The sequence below is a fragment of the Molossus molossus genome, unplaced genomic scaffold (genome assembly GCF_014108415.1).
Source record: "Molossus molossus isolate mMolMol1 unplaced genomic scaffold, mMolMol1.p scaffold_m16_p_26, whole genome shotgun sequence".
Lineage (NCBI taxonomy): Eukaryota > Metazoa > Chordata > Mammalia > Chiroptera > Molossidae > Molossus > Molossus molossus.
In genome coordinates this window covers 3,149,347-3,174,333 of record NW_023425362.1, presented here as the reverse complement: position 1 = coordinate 3,174,333, position 24,987 = coordinate 3,149,347, and the positions used below count along the sequence as shown (strand labels likewise).

The 24,987-nt window shown below is 65.7% G+C and overlaps 1 protein-coding gene across 2 annotated transcripts in view; it reads right to left on the bottom strand.

The window, feature by feature from the left end:
* Positions 1-1,037: 1,037 nt before the first annotated feature.
* WNT7B (Wnt family member 7B) overlaps positions 1,038-24,987 on the bottom strand; it is a 46,340-nt gene continuing 22,390 nt past the window's right edge. The window contains exons 2-4 of one of the 2 annotated variants that reach the window (XM_036278182.1): positions 23,845-24,071; positions 7,672-7,943; positions 1,038-1,684 (exon numbers count right to left, since the gene is read on the bottom strand). In XM_036278182.1, the coding sequence (XP_036134075.1) occupies positions 1,205-1,684; positions 7,672-7,943; positions 23,845-24,071 (979 nt within the window). In that variant the 3' untranslated portion in view covers positions 1,038-1,204. The remainder of the gene's footprint in view (positions 1,685-7,671; positions 7,944-23,844; positions 24,072-24,987) is intronic. The other variant, XM_036278181.1, reaches the window with a different exon arrangement.

The window sequence follows — 24,987 nt, the reverse complement described above, 5'->3', positions numbered from 1 at the left end:
GGGGCTGCATGGTGTGGGGAGCCTGGGGGGGGTTCCGGTGGGGCCCTGGCACTGTGACACCTGGATCCAACTTTTCTCCACAACAGGGTCAGGGCGAAAGGCCCAGATGGGCAGGGAGGCCACCACAAACCCTCAAAGGCACCTCTGGGACGGGGTGCAGACCCCAGTGAGGCTGGCAGTGGGGGAGGGGTGCAGCCGGATTTCTCAAGGCATGGGGGCACCTCACACTAGTCTGGGCGTCCCCAGAGCTCATCCTCCAGGGCCAGGAGCCACGGTCGGGGTGTCAGGACACCCAAGCCAAGGCAGGAACCTCAACTCAGACCTTGGGGTCTCTGGCGAGTACTCTATTCGGGGCCTCCGTGTCCCCATCTGTCGAATGAGGCAAACACCCTGAACTACTCTCAGCCCCCTTCCCCCTCACACCCCCAGCACACCCTGTCCTGGCATCTGGCTGGCTCCAGGGGGCAGGGGCCTCTGTAAACTGTGAGGTGCCAGGCTGGTGAGGGGCTGGGAGGCCACAGCATTGGGGAGGGGGTGCGGCACTCCCGGAACCCGACACAGGTGACATTTCGACTGGTTTGATAGCACTTTTCTACAGGAGAAGGGGGCCGAGGGCCCTGTGCAGGGCTGTCCTCAGGGGCCCTCTCGGCGTGCTGGTCACCCAGGCCCCGCTCAGCTCACCGGGGCCGAGGGCACACGGCCACCTGTCCCGGGTGCACCGGGACGCTCTCGTGGCCCCGGGGGCGGACAGGGCAGAGGGCGGCGCTCACAGGGATGCGGAGTTAGGACCGGCTATGCCTTAGTGCTAAGAGTCCTCTTCTGATCCTATGAAAACATAAATAATTTTTGTCAACGTCGGCCCAGACGGCCCCCGGGCCCAGCGGCTGACGTGGCCCGGGAACTAGTCCCACGTGGGGCCGGCCGGCATTCCGGGGCTCGTGCCGCCGGGTGGGTGAGGGGGATGCTCAGTCTTGTCTCTCTTTCAGGGGATGTGTGTGTCCTTGCGGCTCACTTTCCCGGGGGGGGGAGAGAAGGAATTCACTGGGCCCTCGAGGACCTCGGCCGGGTCGCCGGCACTGTTCTGCCACAGGAAGGAGCCACGGGACAGGGACAGGGTGCTGGGCCCGGGGCCCTCCGGGTCCGGAGCCCGCCACCTGCGGCCAGCTGCGCCCCGGCGGCCGGGGCCAGGGCGGCGGGAGTCCGCTCACTTGCAGGTGAAGACCTCGGTGCGCTCGCTGCAGGAGTTGCACTTGACAAAGCAGCACCAGTGGAATTTGCAGTTGCACTGCCAGACCTTGGTGTACTGGTGCGTGTTGTAGCCGCGGCCGCAGCACATGGTGTCGCAGCCGTCCGCACCGGGCGACGTGCGGTTGCACAGGCGGCCCTGCGTGCCCACGCTGCCCGTGGCCGCGTCCTCCTCGCAGTAGTTGGGCGACTTCTCGATGTACACCAGGTCCGTCTCCATGGGCTTCTGGTAGCTGCGCAGCTGCTTGATGCGCAGGAAGGTGGGCTGCCGCAGGCGGCTGGCCCGCACCACCTCCACCTGCACGGCCGCGTTGTACTTCTCCTTGAGCAGGTGGCCCACCTCGCGGAACTTGGGCAGCGTGGTCCAGCAGGTCTTGGTGGTGCAGGAGCCCGACACGCCGTGACACTTGCACTCCAGCTTCATGCGCTCCTCCAGGACCTGCGGGCAGGCACGGGCAGGGCTGAGGGCGGGGACAGACCCCGCCACGGTCCCCCACCTCCAGCGGCTCCCCCACAATGCCCACTGTGTGCCTCAGGGTCTGCTCTCAGCCCCCATCTCCTCATGTGCTCACGGGGGCTGCTGACCCCCGGGCCCTGCAGGGGCCCTCGAGAATGCAGAGCCGGGCACACACTTGTTGGACGTGCTCCGTAAATTCTCACACCAGGGGGAAGCAGGCTTGGCGAGCTGTGGGACCTGGTGCGGGTGACAGGGCAGCGGGGGTGGAGCCAGGCGGGGGCCGGCGCCCCCGGTGCCCCTGGCCGGGCTGTGCGGGTGCGGGTTCCCGCCCCGTGTCTCCCTGTCCCGCCCTCCCCGGCGCAGGGCCTGGCGTGTGCGCGGAGCTCTCTGCAGCCACCGTGCTGAAGGACAGCGGCAAGCACCCGGTCACGAGGCCCCGGCGTGCCGTCTGCTGGGCAGCCGTCCCCGACCGCCCGGTGTCCTTTCTGCCCGGCTCCAAGCAGCCCGTGATGGGCGCGTCGTGTGTTTTCCTTGGGCCTCCCTCCCCGGCCCCGGAAGGCCGATTCCCAGAGCCAGCCCTGACCCCAGGTACTCATTTACCCGGATCGAAAGGGCCCTGCCAGCCAGGCTGATGAAAGATGGGAATCATTAGCTGCGGCCCAGGGCTGCGGAGGGGCCATTTGTCAGCTGTCCCGGCTCCCCCACCCTACATACGCGGCCCAGCCTTAAGGAAGCTGGCTACCCTCTGCCCCCGGCCAGAACCCCAGCCCCGGCCCAGAGGCGGGACCCACAGTGAAGGTGGGAATGAGAAAGGGCAAGAGGGACATCCTGCAGAGCGGGCCACAGCCCAGCCTCTCTGCTGCCCTGGCGGCACGGGCCCTGGACCTCGGGGAGGACGTCCGGGGCTCACAGTCCAGTGTGGGGACCAGAGAAACTGACGCACAAAGTGCAGGGGCTGAGGGAGCCTCAGCCCGCCCAGGGTGAGGGTGCCTGGGTGGACTTCCTGGAGGAGTCAGCGACCATCAGACACAGAGGAGGGGTGTTCTAGGAGGGGTGCAGCATGAGCGAGGTCTGGAGAGCTGTCGATAGTGCTACCAAGGAAAGACCTGGCCCGATGAGCTTCACGTGTGCACCGGGGGGGCCATGAGGCTGGCGGCTGGAGTGGGGGGTGACACCCTGGAACCGCAGGGTCATGGGGTGTCTGAGTCTGGGGCACAGGCCAGAAGTCTGGTCTGAGGGACTGGGTGCAGGGTGGGATCCTGGCGGGACCCCTTTCCCAGGGGAAAGCATCTCTGATCTTGTCTCTGATCCTGCCCCTCCCCCCTCCTGTCCATCATGGCCAGACATCCCCCTTCCTCACCCCCTGCCCATGTTCATTTTTGCTCGGACCCTCCCCTCTCCTGAAGCCTCTCTACCCTGGCCACACGGCCCACTGTGTGTGCCCCTCAGGCCAGAGCTGACCGGACGGATGCCCTTCTCAGAACCCCTAGCCCGGGCAACAGTTCACCACAGGCTGCTGGCTCCGGAGATCCCTCCGCACTCGGGCCACGATGGCCAGAGACCTGGCAGGGCGTCCACACTAGCGGCTGTGCCGGCCAGGCGGTCCAGGCTGAACTGCCATCTGCGTGTCCACTTGGCCTGAACACCTGCACCCCACCTCACGGTGCCACCTGCCCGAACCCCTTCCCTCTGTCCCCATCTCCCGGTCCTCATCAAGACCAAACAGCCCAGCCCCCCCCCACCGGCTGGGGGCCCTGTGTGGCCAGGCCAGTGACAGTCAGCAGAGGAAGCCGACTGGGCAGCTATTTGCAGAGCGGGGGGCCGCATCCTCGCTTGGCTGGGTCCCCTGAGCCTGAGCCTCTCCTGGGAACTGATCACAGGATTGAAGAATGTGCTGTTTCCGTCTCCAGTGCCCTCGAGATAAGAGCCACAGCGAAGGTGGCGCCAGCCCCGCTGTCCCCAGAGACCACCTGGGAGGGCGCGGAGTGGCCCCCTCTACCCAGAGGAGCTGAGGACTGAGCTGGGCCCCTCCTCCAGCCTTGGTACCCCCCCCACCATCGATAATGTGGACGTGGATGGGGGCTCCAGGAAAGAACTGACGTGGGGTTCTTTCTGGAATAAGGGGTGCCCCTGCTCTGGGAACAGTGCTCAGGAATGGCCAGGTCAGGGGAGTCCCAGGCTGGGGCACCGACATCCCAGAGGCAGCGGATCTCCCCGCGCGGCCTGTCTGACCCTGACCCACCGGGCACGCCGGGGACCGCGCCAGCCAGGGCGGGCTGCATGGCGTCCCCTCAAACACACACCCGCTCGGAACCTTACAGTGTGATCCTAGTTGGGAACCGGGACTTTGCAGACATGTTGAGGGTAAGACTGGGGATGAGATTGTTCTGGACCTGGCTGGGCCCTAAATCTGAGGCTGTCGTTGTCCGAGACAGAAGAGGAGGAAACACACAGGAGAGGCCCCATGACGACGGAGGCAGACTGGATGGTGCAGCCACAAGCGGAGGAGGAGGAGCACCCCAGAGGGCGGGAGAGGCAGGAAGGACCCTCCCAGCAGCCCCCGAGCCTGGCCCGGCCCACACCTGGGCTCTGGGCTCTGGCTCCAGCCTGAGAATGGGTTCCGTGGCCGTCAGCGCCCAGTTGGCGGAGCTGGTCGGCAGCACTGGGCCTGCTTTCCCGACTGGCTGAACTCCGTGGCCCTGAGGACGTGGGAGGAAGTGGGGGCAGGCCCGATGGCTCTGTAATGGGGGCCAGGGCACCCCACCCTGGGGTGACCTGTGAAGGTCTGGGCTCAGTTCTCAGGAAAACCTTGAAGGCCGAGCCCACCCCTCTGCCCTGGTAGCACTGCGCTGCTGGGACGACCCCTCCTCACGGACACTGCGCTGCCCCCGCCCCCCGCCTGGTCCAAGGGCTCAGACCAGCTTTGGGGGGACGGCGGGAGGAGGGGGACACGGTACGTCATGCCCACTGTGCAGATGAGGAAACAGGCTCAGAAGAGGGAGGGGCAGCCCTGGCCGGTTTGGCTCAGCGGTTAGAGCATCGGCCTGCAGACCAGTGAGGCGAGGGTTCGATTCCTATCAAGGGCACGCACCTCGGTTGTGGCTCGATCCCCAGCCCTGGTCGGGATCGTGCGAGAGGCAGCCCGTCGATGTGTCCCTCTCACATCGGGGTTTCTCTCTCCCCCTTCCTCCCTCTCTCCCTCCTGCTCTATCTGAACAAAATGGAAATATATCCTTGGGTGAGGATTAAACAATAAAGGCGGAAGAGAGACGGGGTGAGCCAGGGCCGCTCAGGTGGTCAGGGCCGCGCTGGCCCGTTTCTGCGCACTCTGTAGCCCTGTCCTGCACTGCCCTCCCCCAGCGGGCCCTCGAACTGCTGACCCTGCCCCCTGCCCACCTGCTTCTCCTCAGCTCACAGCTTCCTGGGTCAGGACTTCACCCCAGTGCACACCCCCAGGGCTCACCCCGGGCAGGCCTGGACCCCATCCCCAGCCTCCTAGTCCTTCTGCCCTGTCTCCCTGGGCCCAGTCCTGCCTGCCTCCTGCCCAGTGCCTCTGTACCCCATCGGTCTCTACGCACCCGCACCCCGTACCAGGCCAGCTCAGAGCCCTCCAGCTGCTCAGTCCCGCTCTCCTGCAGGGACCTACAATGGCACCTGTGCCCAAGAGGCCAAAATTCGACCTGGCTGCCACTGTCCTTCACCACAAGACCCATTAGCCTGCCAGTCTCCTCGCCACCCAAACGCCCCGAGCTGGGCCGGCGGCCTTGTTGTACTGCACGTGGTGAGCCCCTCACGGGGCCTTTGCCTGTGCCGATCCCTCCCCCGGGAGTCCACTTTCCTACCTCTCTGCTGCTCACCCCAACACATCCCCATGGAGAGTGCCCGCGGCTGAGGCCTCGGGACCCCAGCAGCTCTGCAGCTCACTGGGCCCCACTGTCCTCCTGTGTAAATGGCAACTGTGAGGTCTTCTTCCCGAGCGTGTGGGAAAGCCCCCACTCCAGACCCCAGACGCTGCAGAGGCTCAGGGGAGGAGGGGCCATTGAGAGCTGAGCTATGCCCCCTCCTACAGGGAGCCCTCCCGATGCCTCCGGGTAAGTGAATCTCGCCTTCCTCCACCTTCCCAGGCACAGATCTTGATCTGCCTGTGCCTACAGCAGCGATTTCAACTGCCGGGCCGCAGACACTTTAAAACATGCAGCACCTGACTGTTTAGCCAGGGGCACCGACCTCTCTTCCCTTACATTGTCAAATAAAAATAACAACAGCCAACACAACAATGCTGTCTGGCGTGAATGAATCAAAATTATACCGATTTTATTTGTCAGATCGGCAATATAGTTTTGGCGTGCCGCAGAGTTTTAGGGGCCGTGGGATGAAACAGGCCGAAAGCCGCGGGCCTAGAGCACGGCGCCGCGAGCTCCCGGGACGCAAACACTGTCCCTCATTCCCTGGCTCATCTGACCAGCATTTCATAACCACCTGCTGCAGGGCAACCTCCCCGCCTACGAGATAAAAGGCAAACCCCTGGCCTGGCGTTCAAGGCCTGTTCTGGGCCGGCCCCTGCTCGGGTCTCCGGCCCTGTCCACCCTACGGGCTCCCACCAGCCTGAACCACCTGCCCCCCCGCCCCCAGCACCATCTTCTTCTGCCCCTACTGGTCTCCAGTCTGGCGTGTCCTTCAAGGCTCCATGCAGAGGACATCGCCACCTCCAGGAAGCTTCTGCTCCCCCTCCTGCTGGTCCCCAGGGCTCTCTCTGTCCCTGGTGTGGCCTCTGCTCCTCTCATGTGGGCCTGTTAGTGCTGAGGAGGCTCCCAGGCCAGGGTCACGCCTTACTCCTCCCTGTCCCCTGTGCCCAATCGAGCACTGGCAAGAGGAGGGACAAGGCGTGTTTGTGGAGTGGATGAGGGAGCGACCGGTGGTCCCTGGGGCAGAGGACAGCTTCGACCCCTCTGCCTGAAAAGGCAAGTCTGTCCCAGGCCCGAGACCCCTCTGGCCCTGGCGCCCCGGTGCAGGCCCCGGCTGGGGAATCAGACCCAGAGCCGTTCTGCTCTGCTGCAGGTCCTATCTCTGGCCATCTTGCCGCCACGCCACGGTGGCCGCTCCTCCCCGCCCAGTATCTGGGGCCCTCATCTCCCTGAGGCAGGACCGGGCCCGCCCTGACTTCTTGCCCAGTGTGTCCCCGCCTGAGTGTCCTCCATCATCGCCCGCCACATGCAGCTGCCCCGAGCACACAGCTGGCCGCGCCTCGGGGGCCCCGGCTCGGCTCCCACCTCCCGCCCCAGGGAGCTCGCCTTCCGCAGGTCTGTCCCGGCAAGCGGAGCGGAAGGCCACCTCCTCTGAGGAGCCGTCCCCAGGGTGTTGCCTGACCTCTGTGGGTCCGGAACAGGGACATGGGACTGGCCTGGAGGCCTCCCCCCACCCTTGAGTCCCCCGCCAGGCCCAGCTCCCCTCCTGCGTGCAAACAGGGCCCCTGCAGGGAGGAGGCACAGGCACACCGCCTGGTCACGCCAGCCCCGGTGTGCCACCTCTGCTTCGGGCAAGCAAGACCCACTCTTACAGCTGCTGGGGGCCCCGGTGACTGTCCTGCCCAGCACCACCCACACCGCGCCTTCAGGGTCGGGGCTCCCAACTCCCTCCTCTGGAGAGGGCTCCAAGCTCAGGGAGGTTGGCCGTGACCCAGGGGCCACACCAGCCCTGCCCCCCCTCCTTTTCCCTCCCTCCCCGCCTGCCCTCCCTTCCTGCCTGCCCTCCCCTCCTGCCTGCCCTCCCCTGCCCCTCCCCCACCCTACCTTCCTGCCCCCCTCCCTGACCCCTACCTTCCTGCCCTCCCTGCCCCCACCCCTACCTCCCTGCCCCCTCCCCACCCCCCCACCTTCCTGCCCTCCCCGCACCCACCTCCCTGCCCCCTCCCCCGCCGCCACCTCCCTGCCCCCTCCCCCACCCCCACCCCCACCTCCCTGCCCCCCTACCTTCCTGCCCGCCTCGTTGTTGTGCAGGTTCATGAGGCGCCGCGCATTCTTCTTGATCTCGCGGGCGTCCACGAAGCGCCGGGAGAAGTCGATGCCGTAGCGCACGTCGGCGGAGCAGCCGCCCCACTTCCAGCCCTCGGCCTGGTTGTAGTAGCCCTGCTTCTCGCGGTCGCACCCGCAGTTGCTCAGGTTGCCCTGGCTGCAGGCGGCCGTGACGGCGTGGGCCACTCCGGCCGCGGTGATGGCGTAGGTGAAGGCGGCCTCACGGCTCCCTGCGGGGCGAAGCACGTGCGCCTTGAGGCCCTGCCAGTGCCGCCTGGGGCTGGGACCCAGGGCCAGCCCAGTGCGCCTGAGGCTGCCGGCTGTGCGCCCCGGGGGCCGGGACCCAGGGCCAGCCCAATGCGCCTGAGGCTGCCGGCTGTGCCCCCCGGGGGCCGGGACCCAGGGCCAGCCCAATGCGCCTGAGGCTGCCGGCTGTGCGCCCCCCGGGGGCCGGGACCCAGGGCCAGCCCAGTGCGCCTGAGGCTGCCGGCTGTGCGCCCCCCGGGGGCCGGGACCCAGGGCCAGTCCAGTGCGCCTGAGGCTGCCAGTGCCTGCCCTGGTGCCCGCCCGGGCTCAGCACCTGCCCTCTCTGAGCCTCTGACTCAGCAAAGGGGGCCGAGGGCACCTGCCCTGCAGGGCTGTCGAGGACAGTGCCTGTCGCCTGGCCACCAGCGGGAAAGACACTTCTCTCCCTGTCCCAAGAGCCTGGGCTGAAGGGGCCCAGTTCCCTCCAGCAGGAACCGAGCAGAATCCACACCGCCCAGAGCCCGCCCGACCTCTTTGCTGCGACCACCCACTACCACCCTGTTACCAGGCCCTAGCCTCCTGGGTCTCCCTTCCCCAACACCCCAGCCCGCCTCAGGGGCCCCTGAACTGCCCAGACTCGGGTGCTGGCCCCTCTGTCTCCCTCACGCCCCAGCCACCACCCCAGTGGGCACCTCCTCCAGCACTTTTGACAGCTGTCCTCTGCCTAGGCTGCGGGCCTGCAGACCAAACCCAGAGCCTATGCCAACAGTCCGAGCCAGCGCCCAGCCCTGGCCACCTTTCCTTCCAGTGCCGCTCACACGCCCTGCAGGTTACCCGTCCTCCTGGGGGGTCCCCTTCCTCTTCCTGCCCGAAGCCCACCACCTCCCAAGGCCAGTTTCCATGCCTCCTCCTCCCGGCAGCCCCCCACACCGCCAGCAGGCGTGCACCCTCGCCGCCCGGCCCCCTTCAGCAGCAGGTCTGACCCTCAGCGCTCCTGACACTGTCCACCTGGTCAGCCCACCACCGGGACCTCCTGGCGACACATGGGTCCAGCTCGAAGTCTTCATGTCCCATGGCCCCTGGTTGGGCCCTGTGCACCCCACCATCCTGGCCCTAGTCTCTCAGACCCGCTCACCTTGCCCATGATCTAGGGGCTCCCTGTGGGCCACAGCCAGGCCTGGGTGGTCCCCGGCATCCGACATTGCAGACACAGAGCTCAGTGATGCTGACCGGACCAAAGTCCAGCCCGGAGCCAGCATCTCTGCCCAGTGAGGCAGTCATGGAGGGCCCAGCTTCGTCTCGGAGGGACCACTGGAGATCCGCAGCCCTGCCCCACACAATCCCTGTGCCTGTGTCTGACTGCCACCGAGCCCCTCTGCTTCCCTGGCCGCTGTCCCTGTTGCTGGGGGCTGAGGTGATCCTCCAGATGGAGAGAGGGTCAAGTGAAGCCAGGTTCATTCCATGAACACCCACTGAGCCCTGACTGTATGCCCAGCCTATGCTTGGCGCTCACTGTGTGCTCTGGGGTCCCCCCTCCTCACCCACCAACTGCCTGGGGCTCACTTAGATGGGGTCCCGTTCTCCTGGGGGCTCACCTCTGGTGAAGTCCTTGTTCCCAGGGGTGGTTTCCACCCTTGGTGGGGCCCCTGTTCTCTGGGTCTCAGGAGCCCGGGACAGAGGAGGTTTTGGTTGGCCTCTGCCATCATGGAGGGGCCCCAGCTTCCTGGAAACTACCTTCCTCTGAAGAGCCGAGGGGAGGGTGGTTTCTGGCATCCCTTCCTGCCCAGAAAGATCAGGGTCTGGAGAGGGCCCAGGGCCCCCACTGCCCTCCTGAGGTCTTTCTGCGGGTCCCGCCTCTCTTCCCTGGGGGCTCTTCCCTCCCAGCCTGGGTCCGTGCACCGCCACCTGGGGACTCTGCTCCCTGGCCCCTCCATAAAGAGCACCTTTCAGCACAGTGCATGGCTCTCTGAGGGGCATGGGGTGCCCAGTCCCTGTGCCGTCACAGCTGCCTGGCCAGGGACTCCCGGACAGACACCGGGACAGCCACAAGGAGAATATGAGGAATCGACCTCCCCGGCTCTAAATCAGGTCTGAAAGGAAACCTGGGTGTGAAGTAGGCTACTTACCCCCGGGCCCAAGCCCGGCAGAGCGGCCCACAAACTACCACACAGACACACACAGGCAGGAATAATAAATAAGCTGGTGGGGGATGCCAGGACAGGAGGGGACCTCAGAACTCTGCAAGCAGGAGCCACAGGGAGTCCCAGAGCCTCAAAGGACGCCTGACCTGCCTTGGTGGAAGGTGGAATCTGGGAAGGCTTCCTGGAGGAGGTGACGTCTTAAAGTACATCTTAACAAGAAGTATGTGTTAACTGCCTGTGTGCATGTGGTGTCTGAGTGTGCATGCATGTGTATAGTGTGTGTATGTGTGGTGTGTCTGGTGCGTGCACAGTCCCGGCCACGGCAGGAGCAAAGGTGCGGAGGTGTGGCCGTGGTGCTGCTGGCGCTAGAAGTCTGAGGTCAAGGGGAATAAGGAAGGAGGTGGCTGAGGCCCCGGAGAGCCTGCCTGGCAGGCTGCGCCGTCCCGTGGAGCAGGTGGCCTTCGGATTTGAGAGCTCGCTGGCACACGGGGCTGGCGTTCTGGACTGATCAGAAAGCAGATCATCGGAGCTGTGGGGCATGGTCACCACTGCAATCACGCCCCGCTGTCACACGCCTAGCGTCCCTCTACCCCTTCACACGCGGGGCCGGTTGCATTACCGTTCCCTTCGCACAGACGAGGACACGGAGGTACAGGTTACGAAACCAGGTTAGTGGCTAACGCGGAATTTGAACCCAGGCCGTAGAATCAAAGCCCGAAGAAGCAGAGGGAGGGACCTGGGGCCTGGGACGTGGGCCATGAGGCCCTCCTGTCTCTGGCCTGGCCCCTTTGCAGCCAAGGGACCTGGGCAGGAGGAGACAGAGACCACACGTGCAGCCCTAGAGGAGGGGACACTACATTTGGACAGTCTGTGGGCCTCGGGGTGGGGGCTCGGGGAAGCTCTGGGGAGACCCGACCGGCCTCAGAGGGGGCACGTCACAAGCAGGCCCCCAGTGAAGGCGGGTGGGCAGAGGACTTGCAGCCGGTGGTGCAGTCCTGCAGGAGGCCAGTCCTGCAGGAGTGACAGTCCCCACAGCTGAGCCCTGCCTGGGCGAGGACCCCCCTCTTCCCTGAACGCCCACCCTCCCCGGGAGCCGGACGGGGACTCCATCCTGAAGCCCCAGCAGGCGGCAGGCCCTGAGCCAGGACCGTGCGTGCGGAGGGCAGTGCACAGAGATCGCCTCCCTCCCGGTGAGGCCTGCTCCCCCCTGGCGGTGCCCGTGCCGGCTCAGACCTGGTTACTCATCAGTTACTCACCAGGTGCCACTCCCGCTAATTCCTTTTTCATTTGGTTTTAATGAGCCAAACCCTCTTGTCTCACCATGGAGACAAGGCGGGGGGGGGGGGGCACTGAGAGAGCTGTCGTTTGGGGAGAATCCAGAAGGCCGCAGGAGGTCCCAGACAGAGGGGTTCCCATTGCCCTGCCCTCCGCACATGCACCTTATTTCATTCTCTCGACCCCCACCCCAGGTCAGGGAGGGGGCCACTCCCCATTGTACAGACCTCGACGCGGGCTTGGAGGGCTCCAGAGCTGGCCCGGGTCAGTGTGCCCGGGGACACCGGGAGAGGGTCCCCTCCCCAGATCACTCTGTCTGGCCAGTCCCCAGACTGCTGCCTGCACCTGTCCTCCAGGTGAGCACCAGGAGACAGGTTAGAAGGAAACTTCTCGAAGTCCCGGGCCTCGCCCAGCCACTGTCTGGCTCCCTGTCCTCCGAGCTGACCTCGAGCCCTGGCGGCCTGACCCCGCCCCACCCCTACCCCACCTGCAGCCTCGCTGGGCCGGGATGAGCAGCTGGCCCACCTGTGGGCAGGCGCAGTGGCCCCCAGACACACCCTCCCTGAATAACCCACAACCTGGGTCCCTGCCGCCTCCCTGGTGTTCGCCGGACCTCTGCCTGGGATGCCCGCCCACGCTCTGGACATGGCTTCAACAGACCCACTCCCGGCTGCCCCTTGGGGTGAGGTGCCCCCTCTGGGCTCTTGCCAGGTGCCCCGGGGCCGCAGAGGTGACTGGAATGACCTACACCTGATCCTCTATTGCCCCCCCACTCGATGTTGTTTTCTGTGCCCCCAACACAAACAGTGCTGGGCTAGGGCTCCCCACTCGCCTTCTTCCATCCCCCAGGACAGCCCGTGTCACAGTGAAGGCAGGAAGGGGTGCGCCCCAGACGCGGTGGCGGCAGTGCCGGGATGTGTGTGGTGACGGGGCGGGGACTTGGCTGAAGGCAGCATGGTGGTCCGTTTGGGGCCTGCAGCTGTCCTGGGGGTGCATGTTGGTCTCAGGAGGCCGAGGGGCCCCTCTTGGGATCCGGAGCCCACCCGGCATAGATCTGCACCCTCACACACTGGAGCCAGCGGCAGTATCTCCAGAAAGCACCGAGACAGGCAGGCAGGCGCCCCAGCCCTCGCGAGCCAGGGGGGTCCCTGAGCACGGTGGCAGTCCGTGCCCGGGAGGCGAGGGCGAGGAGCGCCCGAGGGTGCCGGAGACTCCGTGGGACTGGGATGGGCGAAGAACAAGGGACCTGGAATCTCACAGCTCCGTGTGGCCCATGCAGGTCGCACACCCCCTCGGAGCCTGCGTCCCACCTGCCACGGGTCTGGAAACCCTCACCCACCACAGCCCCGGGAGCAGCCATGAGAACAAACGGGGTGAATGGGCACTTGCCTCGCCCTCACAGAGTGGTGGGCAGGGTGGGGCTGCCCAGGGACAACGGGCACAGCGCTGGGCCTCCAGGATGGGCCAGGCACCCCTGCACCCACCCGGAGCCCCCTCTGAGGCTGCCCAGTCAGCCATCCCAGCTGCCCCCACACATATCCTGGGTGAATCCACAACGTTGGAACAGCAGAACCCCCAGAGACCACTGCCCTGTGGGTAAACTGAGGCTACCAGGCCACTCGGGGACCCCCCAGCTCTGCTCTCTCTTGCCTGTGGGTCATTCACAACTCAAGCCCTTGCTGACCCTGCTGGGCCCCAGGTCCCTAGGGAGCAGGCACGACCCCGCCCTGCTCCTTGCCTTCAGGGATGCGAGCCAGACCCGATTCCCAGGGAGGGGGCCCCATCTCCCCGTCATCCCCTTTCCAGGGAGGATGCCGGGGACTGGGAGACCTCTGTGAGCAGGTCTCGGAGGGGAGGGGGTGCCTCCTGAGCAGAACGAGCCCCCTGCCCTCCCAGGGCAGAGCGGTGCCCACCGCCATGCCACCCACTGGCCACTCAAAGCTACTTGCCACTTCCTAGCCCCACAGGGGTCTGGCACCCTATTTTTAGAAAGCCATTTAGCTCTAACTGAGCTCATAATGACCCGATTAACGGCAGGCTGGGAGGGAGGAGGGAAGGCCCCTGCTTCCCCGTTACAAGGGGAGCCAGCAACCTCAGGCGGGCGAGGGACTCCGGACACATCCGGGACCACCCCGTGAGGAGCCTGAGGCCCAGAGAGGGCACACGCTCCCGAGGTCACCGTCGCCCAGGAAGCGGGGATGGGGGGCAGGCCTGATATTCTGAAATGACTGAGGTTTGAGGCCACTCGTGTTCCCAGAGAGTCTAAAACTTCAAATTCAAGTCCAGACCCTAAAATTGTCCGGTTGGGTGCCCTCAGAACCATGAAGGGGGCCTTTCGTATCTGTCTCCCCACCTAAAAGTGAGGATAATGGTTCTGATATGGCCAAGTCACCGAGCCGGATGGGCCCACGTGGTCCTGGGCGGGCCTGGCCCCAGCCACAGGCTGAACTCGGCGTCAGGCCCGCATGCGTGACACGCCGCTCACAGGTTCTCCGTGAGCGCACCTGCTTGGGCATCCGTGTGTGCGGACCTCTACGTGAGCCCATGCACGTGTTCTGAGTGTGAGCCAGCGTGCACACCCGTGTGCGTGCCCGGCCTGCGCCAACAGAGAGCACGGCCCCCACCTCTCCACCAAGCCGGGCTGGCCCTTCCTTAAAAAAGAAAAATGGCATTTTCTACACTTCAACGACAAAAGTGCAAATAACCCAGTTACAGTCAGGAGAAGGATCCGAACGGACACTCCTCCTCCGAAGAAATTCGAATGCTGGAGAAGCGCGAGACGAGACGCTCAGCGTCAGGAGCCTCAGAGCAACACACAGGACGGCCCCCGGGACGGCGCAGCCCACCCGGGACGACAGTGAGAGCGTGGACGCCAGTGTGGCCAAGTCAGACCCCGCACGGGCCGCGGGGGTCGCTGGTGCAGCCACTCGGAACAGCAGCGGGTCCTCAGGACGGTAAACGCGGCCACCGTCGGACGGCCGCTCCCTCCTCAGCCCACCCTCGAGGAATGAACACGAGGTGCCCACGACAACTTGCAGCAACACTGTTCATAACAACCAAAAGGTGGAAACAGCCCACCCGGTGTGGCTCAGGGGCTGAGCGTCAACCCTGCACCAAGAGGTCGCTGGTTCAATTCTGGTCAGGACACATGCCCAGGCTGTGGGCCCGATCCCCAGTGGGGGACATGCAGGAGGCGGGCAATCGATGTTCCCTCTCATCAATGTTTCTATCTTTCTCTCCCTCTCCCTTCCTCTCTCTAAATTCAATAAAGAAAAAAAAATTTTTTTAAAGAGGTGGAAACACCCCAAGTGTCCATAAACAAGGGAGTGGCTAAAGAGAATGTGGTCCGTCCATAGGATGGAATATGACGCAGCCATGAAAAAGAATGAAATGACACGGGGTACAACAGGGACAGACTTGGAGAACATGCTTCATGAAGATGCGAAAGGCCACGTATGACAAGATCCCATTTATGTGAAGTGTTGGGAAGGGGTAAACCCACAGAGACAGAAAGCGGGTGAGGGCTGCCGAGGGCTGCGGGGACCCCGGGGACGGCAAAGGGCTGCAGGGTTTCTTCTGCTCGCGATGAAAATATTCCAGGGTCGACTGTGTGCTGGAGGCACACCCTGTGAACACACGGAAAACCACTGAGCTGCACACTTTAAGTGGGTGAATTGTGAGCTATGAGAATTATATCTCAATGGCGCTATGATATAACGTAGTATTTGATGGTTTGTCGGGGATTGCGTACCGTTCATCGTACACAGGGGCCCCACCTCACAGTGAGGGTGCTCGGCCTGAGGTCGCGTGGCCAGTCAGCCACAGAGAGGTCGCAGGACAGGGTGGCTGGAGGGACCGGGGCAGGGAGTGGCCAGGGAGGGCCCCTCCCAGGAAGGGGCTGAAGGCAGGTCCTGAATGATGAGAAACGTGAGCCGTGTGCAGGCACCGGGAACAGTGTTCAGGCAGAGGGAACAGCAATGCTAAGGCCCTGAGGAGAGAATGAGCTGGGTACGCACACATGGATGCCCCAACCTGTGCAAACCACGGAGAGCCCGTGTGCGGCACGTGTCGACGTGTTCAGCCACCTTCTGTGCAGAGAGCAGCAGCAGGTGAAGGGGTCCCCACGGCATGAAGGGGTCCCCACGGCGTGGACTTTGAAGCCCACGGGGAGGGTTTTAGACTTTGTTCTGAGAACATGAGGGTGCTGCTGAGGTTGACGCAGAGAAGGACGCTCAGGCTGATGGCAGAGGCTCAGGGGAAGCAGACCCCCGGGAGGGAGGCTGTCACGGGACCAGGTAAGAAATTCTGGGGGCCTTCCAGGAAGAGGGGGCCAGGCTCAGGACACAGTCTGAGGGTGGAGCCAGCGAGACCAGCAAATAGGCAGGGTGAAAGGTTCAGGAGAGACGGGCCCGGACAGCTCCCGGTGTGGGCCTGGCTGCCCCACGAGGGGACGGACGGACCAGCTTTGGGGGAGACCGAGGGGGCAGTTAGGGGGCCCGAGGGCGATCGGAGAAGGGAGGGAGGGGCAGTGAAGCCCTCAAACCCTGCCCAGGAGACCCCCCGCCCTGCCCGACCACCACCACCAGGGGCCAACCCCAGATGGAACTGGGGCTCCTGGGCCACCCTGGCCTCAGTTTCTCCAGGTAACATGGGGTAACAACCCCCTTTAGCAGGGAGCTTTGGTCAGATGGTTCTCCCTGAGGGACAAGTCAACATGGAGCTTCCGGGACTGGCGTGGTGTAGGGGACACACACAGGGTGGGGGCTCCGAGGCCTCCACGCCTGAGGCCCAGCCAGTGGAGCAGTGCTGGCTGATGAGCCCCCAGAAGCCTAGAAGTGGGGGGCAGTACCCTCCCCTACCCCACATGGCTCACAGGCAGAGAGCCAGCCAGGGAGGCCAGGAGACAGCCCAGGCCGCACGGGCAGTACCTGGTGTTACCTGGCCAAGCAGGTGCAAAGCCCACGTCCAGGTTTTGGGAGGCATAGGAGCTGGGGAGAGGAGCTCAGGGACCCAGGATGGGGCCAGCGAGCCCCTACGGCTTCCCACACCCCAACCCGGCCCCTTAGCCTCAGCCTGGACTCAGCCACAGGGCCTGGGGGTACAACTCTCTCCTGAGCCCCCTCCCAGGACCCTAGGGCCTCAGGCTGGGGGCTCCGGGTGAAGCGGGGAGCAGGAGGCAGGGGCAATGGGGGTCAGGCGAGTCCAGAGAAGCCTCCAGGCCCAGCGAGACCCCAAATCCTTATTTGTGCAATTGAAGAAGCACGTGCCTGGAGCCTTGGCCACCTGGGTCCGATCGGCTCTGCCCAGGGACAGCAGGGCAGGCTGCTTCCACACCTGCCGAGGGGGCCCTGCATGAGAATGACTTAGAGCCACGCGGGACGCCAGGCGCGGGAAGTGGGGGCGCGCGCAGCTGGTTCATCAGCCGTCCCTGGGCCTGGGCGGGCCAGCGGGGGGGCGGGGGCCACGCGGTGCTGTGGGTGCGCACTGTCTGCGGAGCTCCGGGCCCTGCCCCTCCCTCTGCATCTGCTCTTCCCTCTCGGTTTCCGACTCTGGGTGGCTCTGACCCTCTCTGTCCCTGTCTCCCCAGCCCCGCCCGGCCCCCACCCGGCTCGCTCTGGCTGAGTCAGTGTCTCCACGCTAAGCCCTTCCCTGCTGTCTCATAAACAGAGCACTGGAAAAACTCACGCCAGGTCCGAACACGCCGGCACGCCCGGGGGGGGGGCCTTTGTTCTGACCCAGCGAGGCCCTCACCCGCCACGCAGCCTGCAGGTGGCTCGCGCTCCAGCCGGCGCGGGGAGCGCCAGCCCCCGAGTGGGCAGACACTGACCGAGGCCACACAGCGAGGGCTAGCGTGGACGGGAGCCGGGGCTGTGTCCTGAGCTGGGCTGGCCTGGCGGGAGCCTGCCGCCCTGCCCCGGGGCTCCAGGAGCTGGGAAGGCCTCCCTGCTGCCCCTTCCCAAGCGCTCCAGGGAGCTCAGCCTCGGGCAGCCCGCCCTCCCGAAAGCTCCCCTCCGGTCTGCCAGCACCCACAGCAACTGCCGGGGTGGGCCAGGATGGCAGCAGCCCCTTCCTCCCACGGTGCTGCCCCCCACCCCGGGCCCCTGCCCCGCCATCCCTGGACCCAGCCCCGCCCCCCCCCAGGCCCCTGCCCCCCATCCTTGGACCCAGCCCCCCCACCCCGGGCCCCTGCCCCGCCATCCCTGGACCCAGCCCCGCCCCCCCGGGGCCCCAGCCCCCCACCCCGGGCCCCTGCCCCGCCATCCCTGGACCCAGCCCCGCCCCCCCTGGGCCCCGGACCCCCACCCCGGACCCTGGACCCCCCATCCCTGGACCCAGCCCTGCCCCCCCGGCCCCAGACCCCGTCCCCCCCATCCCTGGGCCCAGCCCCCCCACCCCGGACCCCGGCCCTCCCAGGGGCAGAGCTGGACTGCTGGGTTCGACCTCCAGCTCGCCCTGGAGGGTGCCCTGGACGCTGCACTGGCCTCTTGGGCCTCAGTCTCCCTGCGGTGTGTGGACACAGAACCTGGAGTGAGTGTCGCTTGCGAGTGGCCGTGGGAAGTGGCTGCAGTCACCGAAGATCCCCCCGAAAAGGCAGCAGGAGAAGTGGGCTTGGAGACTGGCCGAGGTCAGGGCCGGGCCTGCCCCTGGAAGCCGAGGTGGAGGCCTGCCCACCCTGTCCTGCCTCAGTGGACCGCGTCCAGGGAGCCCCTCGGCAGAACTGGTGTGGGCACTGAAGAGTGAGGGCCTTCCTGCCCCCCATTCTGAGCAGAGACCCCAAGTCCTGGCGGAGTCTGGGCCCCCGCCTCAGCCCCTGGTATGCATGGGTAGACTGAGGCCCAGAGAGAGCAAGGCTAAGCCCAAGGTCACACAGTGGGAGTGGGCAGCTGGCCCGGGTGGGGTCTGCATCCCTGGCAGTGCCCTCTGCCCTCCGGGGCCCCGGCCCACCCCGCCATGTCCTGCTGTGGGGCCCTGGCGGCGGGGGTGGAAGCTCCCACCCTGGACGCGGTCCAGTGGCCTCCGAGAGGCCCGGCCCCGCAGCCAGCAGGTCACAGGCTCTCCGGCCTTCAGGCTTCCGTGCCACCACGGGAAGGCCCAAAGCCCGGCCATTTCCAGGGTCACCTCAGGGGCAGGCTGGCCGTCCGGAGGAGGGCACGGAGCCCGGGCCTTCCTGGAGCGGCCTCAGGCCTCACCACCCCGGAGGCAGGAGGGGCGTGAGCAGCTCTGTCTCCAGGAAAGTCTCCCTGCCTGACCTCCGAGCCCCAGCGTCCCCGGTGACCTGGCTGCCTGGACCCCAGCACTGGAGACCGGCTGCTGCGCTGCCTCAGGCTGGGCCCCAGGGCGGGGCCGGGTAGGGAGTGACCGGGGCAGACAGGACAGAGATGTGCTTCCCTGTGACCCGGGCCTGCGTGCCCACCCAGCCCATCCGGCCTTCACGGCGCCCCAGCACCCTGCCCGGCCTGGCACTCAATGCACAAGGCTGACCGTGAACAGGGGCTGCCAAAGGGAGCCACCCTCACAGCCTGCACTGCCCAGGCAGCAGCTGGCCAGTGCCCTCTGCCCTCGGCTGAGCTGGAGGACAGTGTCCTGGGAGGAGACCGTCAGACCTGGGCTCAAATGTCCGCTCCTCACTGACCAGGCTGACCCGGGCAGCTCCCGGCCCTGCTGATGGTGCGCAACCCAACAGGTCTCACACAAGGCAGACGGGTCATTTCACCGTTTCTAGCAGCCACATGTAGTGGAAATAACCGGGGGACTTCATCCAATAACGTCTGTTTAGCCGCTCTATCCAAATAGGGTCATTTCGTGTAAGCACTATAAATATGACTAAAGAGGTATTTCACTGGCTTTTTTTCTTTCAAAGTCTTTGAAACCTGTTGTGTCCCTCACGCTCATGGCACATTTCCAGTGCGACCCCACCAGTGGTGGCCTGTGGCCAGTGCGGCCCTGGAGCCCCTCTCTCTGCTGGGACTAGTGTCCTGCCTCCCTGGCCGGGTCTGCAGGGCCTGGGGCAGGGCCCGGTGCAGTAGGTGCCCAGGCCCTGCAGTCACCCTGACTTTCCCAAGGCCCCTGCCTCCAGACCCTGGCCTCTCGGGCACGGGAGGTAAGTCCCTGCTCCCTGGGACTGTCCAGGAACTGCTGCTGAGCCCCTACCGCGTGTGCTGGTGGGCGCCGGCCTGGCTCCCCGTGAAAATCTCACCCACAAAGCAAGTCGGACGGAGACAGTGGCCCGGGGCAGCCACGTGAGCCAGGATTAGGGGCGGCCCCTATGCCTGGTCATGTCTGAGTGCCACATGATGGGCGGGACTGCGTCCCATGGCTGCTCGGGGTGGGGGTCGAAGCCTCACGTAAGCGGGTCCCAAGGGCTGGGGGGGGGGGCCGTCCTCCACGCCTTCCATGGCGACACAGTACTCACACCCTGGGTTCTCCACCTCCAGCCCTGCCCCCTCCGGCCTCAGGTCTCCACCCCCTCCCACAGTTCATGGAAAATACCATCTGCTCTCTGGCCTCTGGGCCTTGGCACATGCTGTTCCCTCCACCGGGAGCCCCCTTCCCTGCGCTCGCCTCCAGGCCTGTCTGAGGCTCCCCGATACTCCCTCGGGGCTCAGGTTACCCATCACCCTGTCAAGAAAGCCCTGGCCAACAGTCCTGAATCGGACATGAGGCCTGCCAGGAATGTCCTGCTTGCTCGGGGTCCCTGGGGCCCTGAATAGCTAACAGGTGTCACCCCCTTCCCAACACACACACACGCACACGCACACACACAAGCTCATTTACAGGTAACAAAAGAAACGAGTCAAAGGGGCCTGGGCCACAAGCCTTGATCAATAGATGAGGAATAGGCCCGGGGCAGGCTCAGGTGGCCAGAGGGTGGAAGCCACCAGGCATGTGGGGAAACCTGGTAGGGGGGAGGCTGGCATGGGCCTCGCTCCCTGAAGGGACAGAGCAGCTAGCACCCAGAGAGCCCCAGAGCAGAGCCAGTGCAGGGTCACCACAAGAAAGATTTCGCTTATGTGGAGTAGTGAGCTCCCCATCCCTGGAGGCATGGAAGCAGCAGCACCAGGTGCTGGAGAAGGGATTATAACTTTGCACAGGGGTTGATGTGCCCCTCTAAGGGGTTTCCCTTCAGCTCTCAAGATTTAGGCATGGCCCAAGGTCACAAGCAAGGCCTGAAGGGGGCCGTCCTGCCCACCGGGCCATTCCCCCTCTCACGGCCAATCATTCATTGTCACCCTTGAGTGGCTGCTCCCACAAGTGCCTCCGGCTGCCTGCCAGCTCATGGCCCGGCTCCCAGCCCGTGCCCAGGGCACCGCATGCCTCTGACAAGGGCCGGCCTCGCTGCTCGGCCCTCCTCCTGCCTGTGACTCCCAACTCCCAGCTGCTGGCCGGGGGGCCAGGTGCTCGCCCAGGCCCTGTCGCAGCACCCACGGGACGAAGCCAGCCCAGCAGCGGCAGAGCCTCTGGGGGAGCAGAGCCAGGAGGAGACCTCGCCTGGGCGTGGAGGGCCTGGCCAGCCAGGGCGGAGGGCAGGGGGCTCAGGGCAGCCGCTGAGCCGACCCGGGCCGAGACGCGAGCGGACGGGGCACGAGGCTGGGACCATGGCCTGGCTGTGGACAAGGGAGAGCCAGGCAGGGGGAAAGGGCATTCCTCCCTCAGGAGCGGAGAGCGGATGGGGATCCGAGAGCAGAGAGGAAGGGCCCCCCAGGAGCCAAGTCCCAGAGGAGGGAAGGGGCCTGGGGTGTTCCAGAAAGAGGTGGGTGTCGGCTACGGCCGAAGCCCTGGTTTCCAGAAGGGAGGGAGGGAGGAGCTGACCTAGGGCAGGGGCTACTCAGACTCCAGCTGAGGAATTAACTTCATCCTGGGCCATAGGGAGCTACTGCAGGTTTTGGAGGAAGGGAGTAACCTGGCATGGCTGGGCCTGGGCGGGAGGCAGGAGGAGGCAGGAGCTGCAGAGCGCAGAGGGGGACAGGGGAGCAGCACCAGGTTGCGGCTGAGACAGCTGGGTGGTCTGGCGGGGGAGGGGGAGGGGGGAGGGGAGAGGGAGGCGGCCATGGAGACTTGAGCAGCAGGATGCTGAGATGTTGAGGCAGAGGCTCCCAAGGGTCTGACTGCTGAGCCATCCACGGGGGTGGCCCCGGGAAAGAGCAGATTGGAGTGGGGCCAAGAAGGAGCAGCCGGAGACACAAGAGGAAGCCCGGGTGAGCAGGGGACAGTCCAGGAAGAGGGGGTCACTCAGCCTCACGAAGGTCACTCATGGCCTGGCCACTCAGGTGGCGGCAGGAGCAGGTGAGGAATGGGGACAGGGGTGTGGACCGCTCCACCAGAAAGTTCTCCTCTGAAACGCGCATCAAAGTGAGGGGTCCCGCGGGGGGCTCCCCAGAAGCAGAGCCTGAGAAGCCTGATGCTAAAGGAGCTGGGGGCTTGCGGGGCACCTAGAACAGCCCACCTTGAGGCCAGAGGAACCTTACTGCCCCCGACTGCCTCAGTCCATCCCCGGCCGTGGCTGTCCCTCCCTGCAGACCTTCCAGACTCCTGCGGGCCGAGGACTAGTCTCTAAGAAGGACCAGGGTGAGCTGATGGCCACAGTCCTCACAGCCTCAGGGGCTGCCCCGCTCAGCAGAGGTGACCTGGGTGGGCACTGGGCGTGTCCACTGTGGGGCCAGTCTCTGGGGGGGCCAACACCACCAGGCGGTCCACAGGAGTCCAGCACTCATTGGGGTGCTGACTGCGAAGCCCCCGCCCCGAGGAGAGGTTCAGAGTGGCTGCATCTCTCTCGCCCTGTCCTGTGACCCCAGCTAAGTCCCAGATCCCAGCCCTCTGCAGACATGGGCCCACCCCGCGGCCGTCTCCGCACAGGGCCAATCACAGGGAGGCTTGGAGCGTTTGGGAGACCAGACCTGGACCTGAACCCGGCTCTGCCACGTGCAAACCCTGTGGGCAGCCCCCGCTGCCCTGGGCTTCCTCAGCTGTGCCCCAGGGGTGCTCACAGCTGTCTCCGAGCCGAGTCTCAGAGGTGAGGGCCAGGCAGGCAAGTGGGCACCTGGCACTGCACTGGATGGGCGGGCAGTCCCACCTCCCCAGCTGGCACCTGGAGGGAGGAGCTGCACTTGGGTGGTGGGGCCCCAGGGAGGGGCGGGGCCACCTTCCCGGCTGTGCCAGGTGCCACCCACAGGCTGCTCACCGCAAAGGGGCCCCTGGGGGCTTTCCCCTGCCACCCCAGCCCCCTGCCAGGCGTGCCAAGCCCTGCAGAGCTCTGGCTCTGGCCTGGTTCCCAGCAGCTGTGGCTCCTTGGCTCTCTGGGACCGGAAAGACACGTTGTGCCCACACGTTGGGAGACCCACCTGTGCCCACAAGGCTCCCGCTGCATGCCCGGCGCTGCAGCCCGAGTGAGCACTCTCCCCAGCTGACCCCACGGCGGCCCCACCCCCCTCGTCCCGCAGCAGTCCGGCGAGCGGCCACTGTGTGCAGACACGAGGAGAGGCACCGGGGACCCAGCTGCGGGCCTGCCTCCTCGGGGCGCACTTTACAGACGTGCAAACCGAGGCCCGGAGCAGCCCTGGGCGGCATGAGGTCACACAGCTGGATTCCAACCCAGGCCAGACTCTGGAAGCCACTTCCCCTCCGAGCCCCTCTCTGGGCCTCAGGCTTCTCGCCTGGAAAGTGGGCAGAACGGAGCTGCCCAGGGCTGTGGGGACATGGAGACATGTGCGGCCCGAGGACCGTGCCCAGCGCAGCAGGGCACAGCCAGCAGAGATCCTGCCACCCTGCCTAACGCCGCAGTGGCCACCGCTGCCCTGGGAGGGCAGGGCACCCTCCCCTGACCGACTCTACCGCACACCCTCCACCGCCCCCGGCCCTGGGACTCCTCCGTGCCCCGCACGAGTCACGCCCAGCACCCCGTGCACACGTGCCCGTCTGTCCCCTCTGCCTGGAATCCCTGCCGCTCCCGGATCCCGGCAACACGCCTCCCTCGGCTCCCGTGCGCCGGGCACCTTCTGCATCAAGCTCCCCAGCAGCCCCACGCAGACGCTCCGGCTGTCACCCCATCTCCGGACCTAGCAGCGCGGGCACAGGGGGCGAAGGTCCTGGGCGCACACAGCGGCTCAGCTGCAGCGGGGTGCGCCTCCAACCACTGCGCCGTACTGCCCGCTCCCAGCCTGTCGGCTGGTGTCCGTGCCAGGATGACATCCCCCGCCCTCAGTCCAGAGCGAGGACCCTCATCCACCCACGCAGGCTGGCTCCCCTCGAAGCCCCCCTTGTCCCAGAGGGCCAGGCCGGGGCTGGGTCTCCCCGGGGTCCCGTCTCCAACCAGGCCAGGCATGGAGAAGGGCGTGGGGAGATGCTATGGCAAAGACATTGGCCAGCTGGGGGCCGGGCCTGGCCTGGCCTTCAGTGGGTGGGCAGGCGGCCTGGCCCCCAGGCCCCGGAAGCCCAGATGGCAGGGTCCCCGCGAGCCGGGTGGTGCCCTTACCTACTCGGAGCTCTTGCCCGAAGACCGTCTTCTCCCCGAGGGCGGAGCAGTTCCAGCGCCCGAAGCGGAACTGGTACTGGCACTCGTTGATGCCCATCTGCGCCCCCTCCCCGATCACAATGATGGCATCGGGCCGGCTCTGGCAGATGGCGCGCTGCCGCGGGGCCAGACCGGGGATCTTGTTGCAGATGATGTTGGCTCCCAGGGCCACCACAGACGACAGCGCTCTGCAGAGAGGGAGACAGGACAGTGTGAGCCAGCTGACGGCCCGTCCACGAACCACAGAACGGCAAGACATGGAATCACAAGTCCCGCAGATCAGGAGGCCCACGGAACGTGGAAAAGCCGTGGCTCTCATGCCTCTGCACCAGCTGCAGGCACTCTGGGGAGCTGGCAACACGTGTAGACCCGGCTCGGGGGGTGCCTGTGCCAGCAGCCAAGCCCCCCACCCTGGCTCCGGCTGCCTCCCTGGGTGACCTCGGAAGACACTGCGCCTCTCTGAGCCTCTGTTCTCACATCCATGAAATAGGGGTATAAGAAACCTGTCCCCGGTCACCACCACCGCACGGGCTCGGGGGGGCTGCACGCTGGGGGACAACTGTTGTCATTATTCACTGGTTTCTGGCTGACTGGGGGCCCTCAAGGAGGAAAAGGAGCTAACAGGAAGTGAGCTCCTACTATGTGCTGGGCTGGGCAGGGTGCTTGCCCACGTGTCCTCAGAGCAGCCCTGAGGGAGCCCTTGTAACTGTTCCCCCTGCACCCTCCAGGGACTGAGGCTGCGGCAGGGGGCACCTGTCGGGCTCCGTCCCTTTCTTGAGCTGGTATCAGCGAGATTGTTTGTTTGAAGTGAAATTCACATCACATAAAGGGAAACATTTTGAAGTGTGCAGCTCCGTGAAGTGTGCAGCACTGAGCACATTCTCCATGTTGCGCCGCCACCACCTCTGAGCTCCAAGGTACTGTCCCAGCCCCAGAGAGAACCATGCCCTCCACAACCGCTCCCCACCCGTCCCCCCCCCCCCCCCCGGGATCTGCTTCTGTTCTCCGGCTCCCCTGTGCCCAGAAAGCCCGGCGGCTTTCACGGAGCCGTGTTTCCGAGGGGCGTCCACACTGCAGCACGTGTCGGGGCCTCCTGCCTTTTTC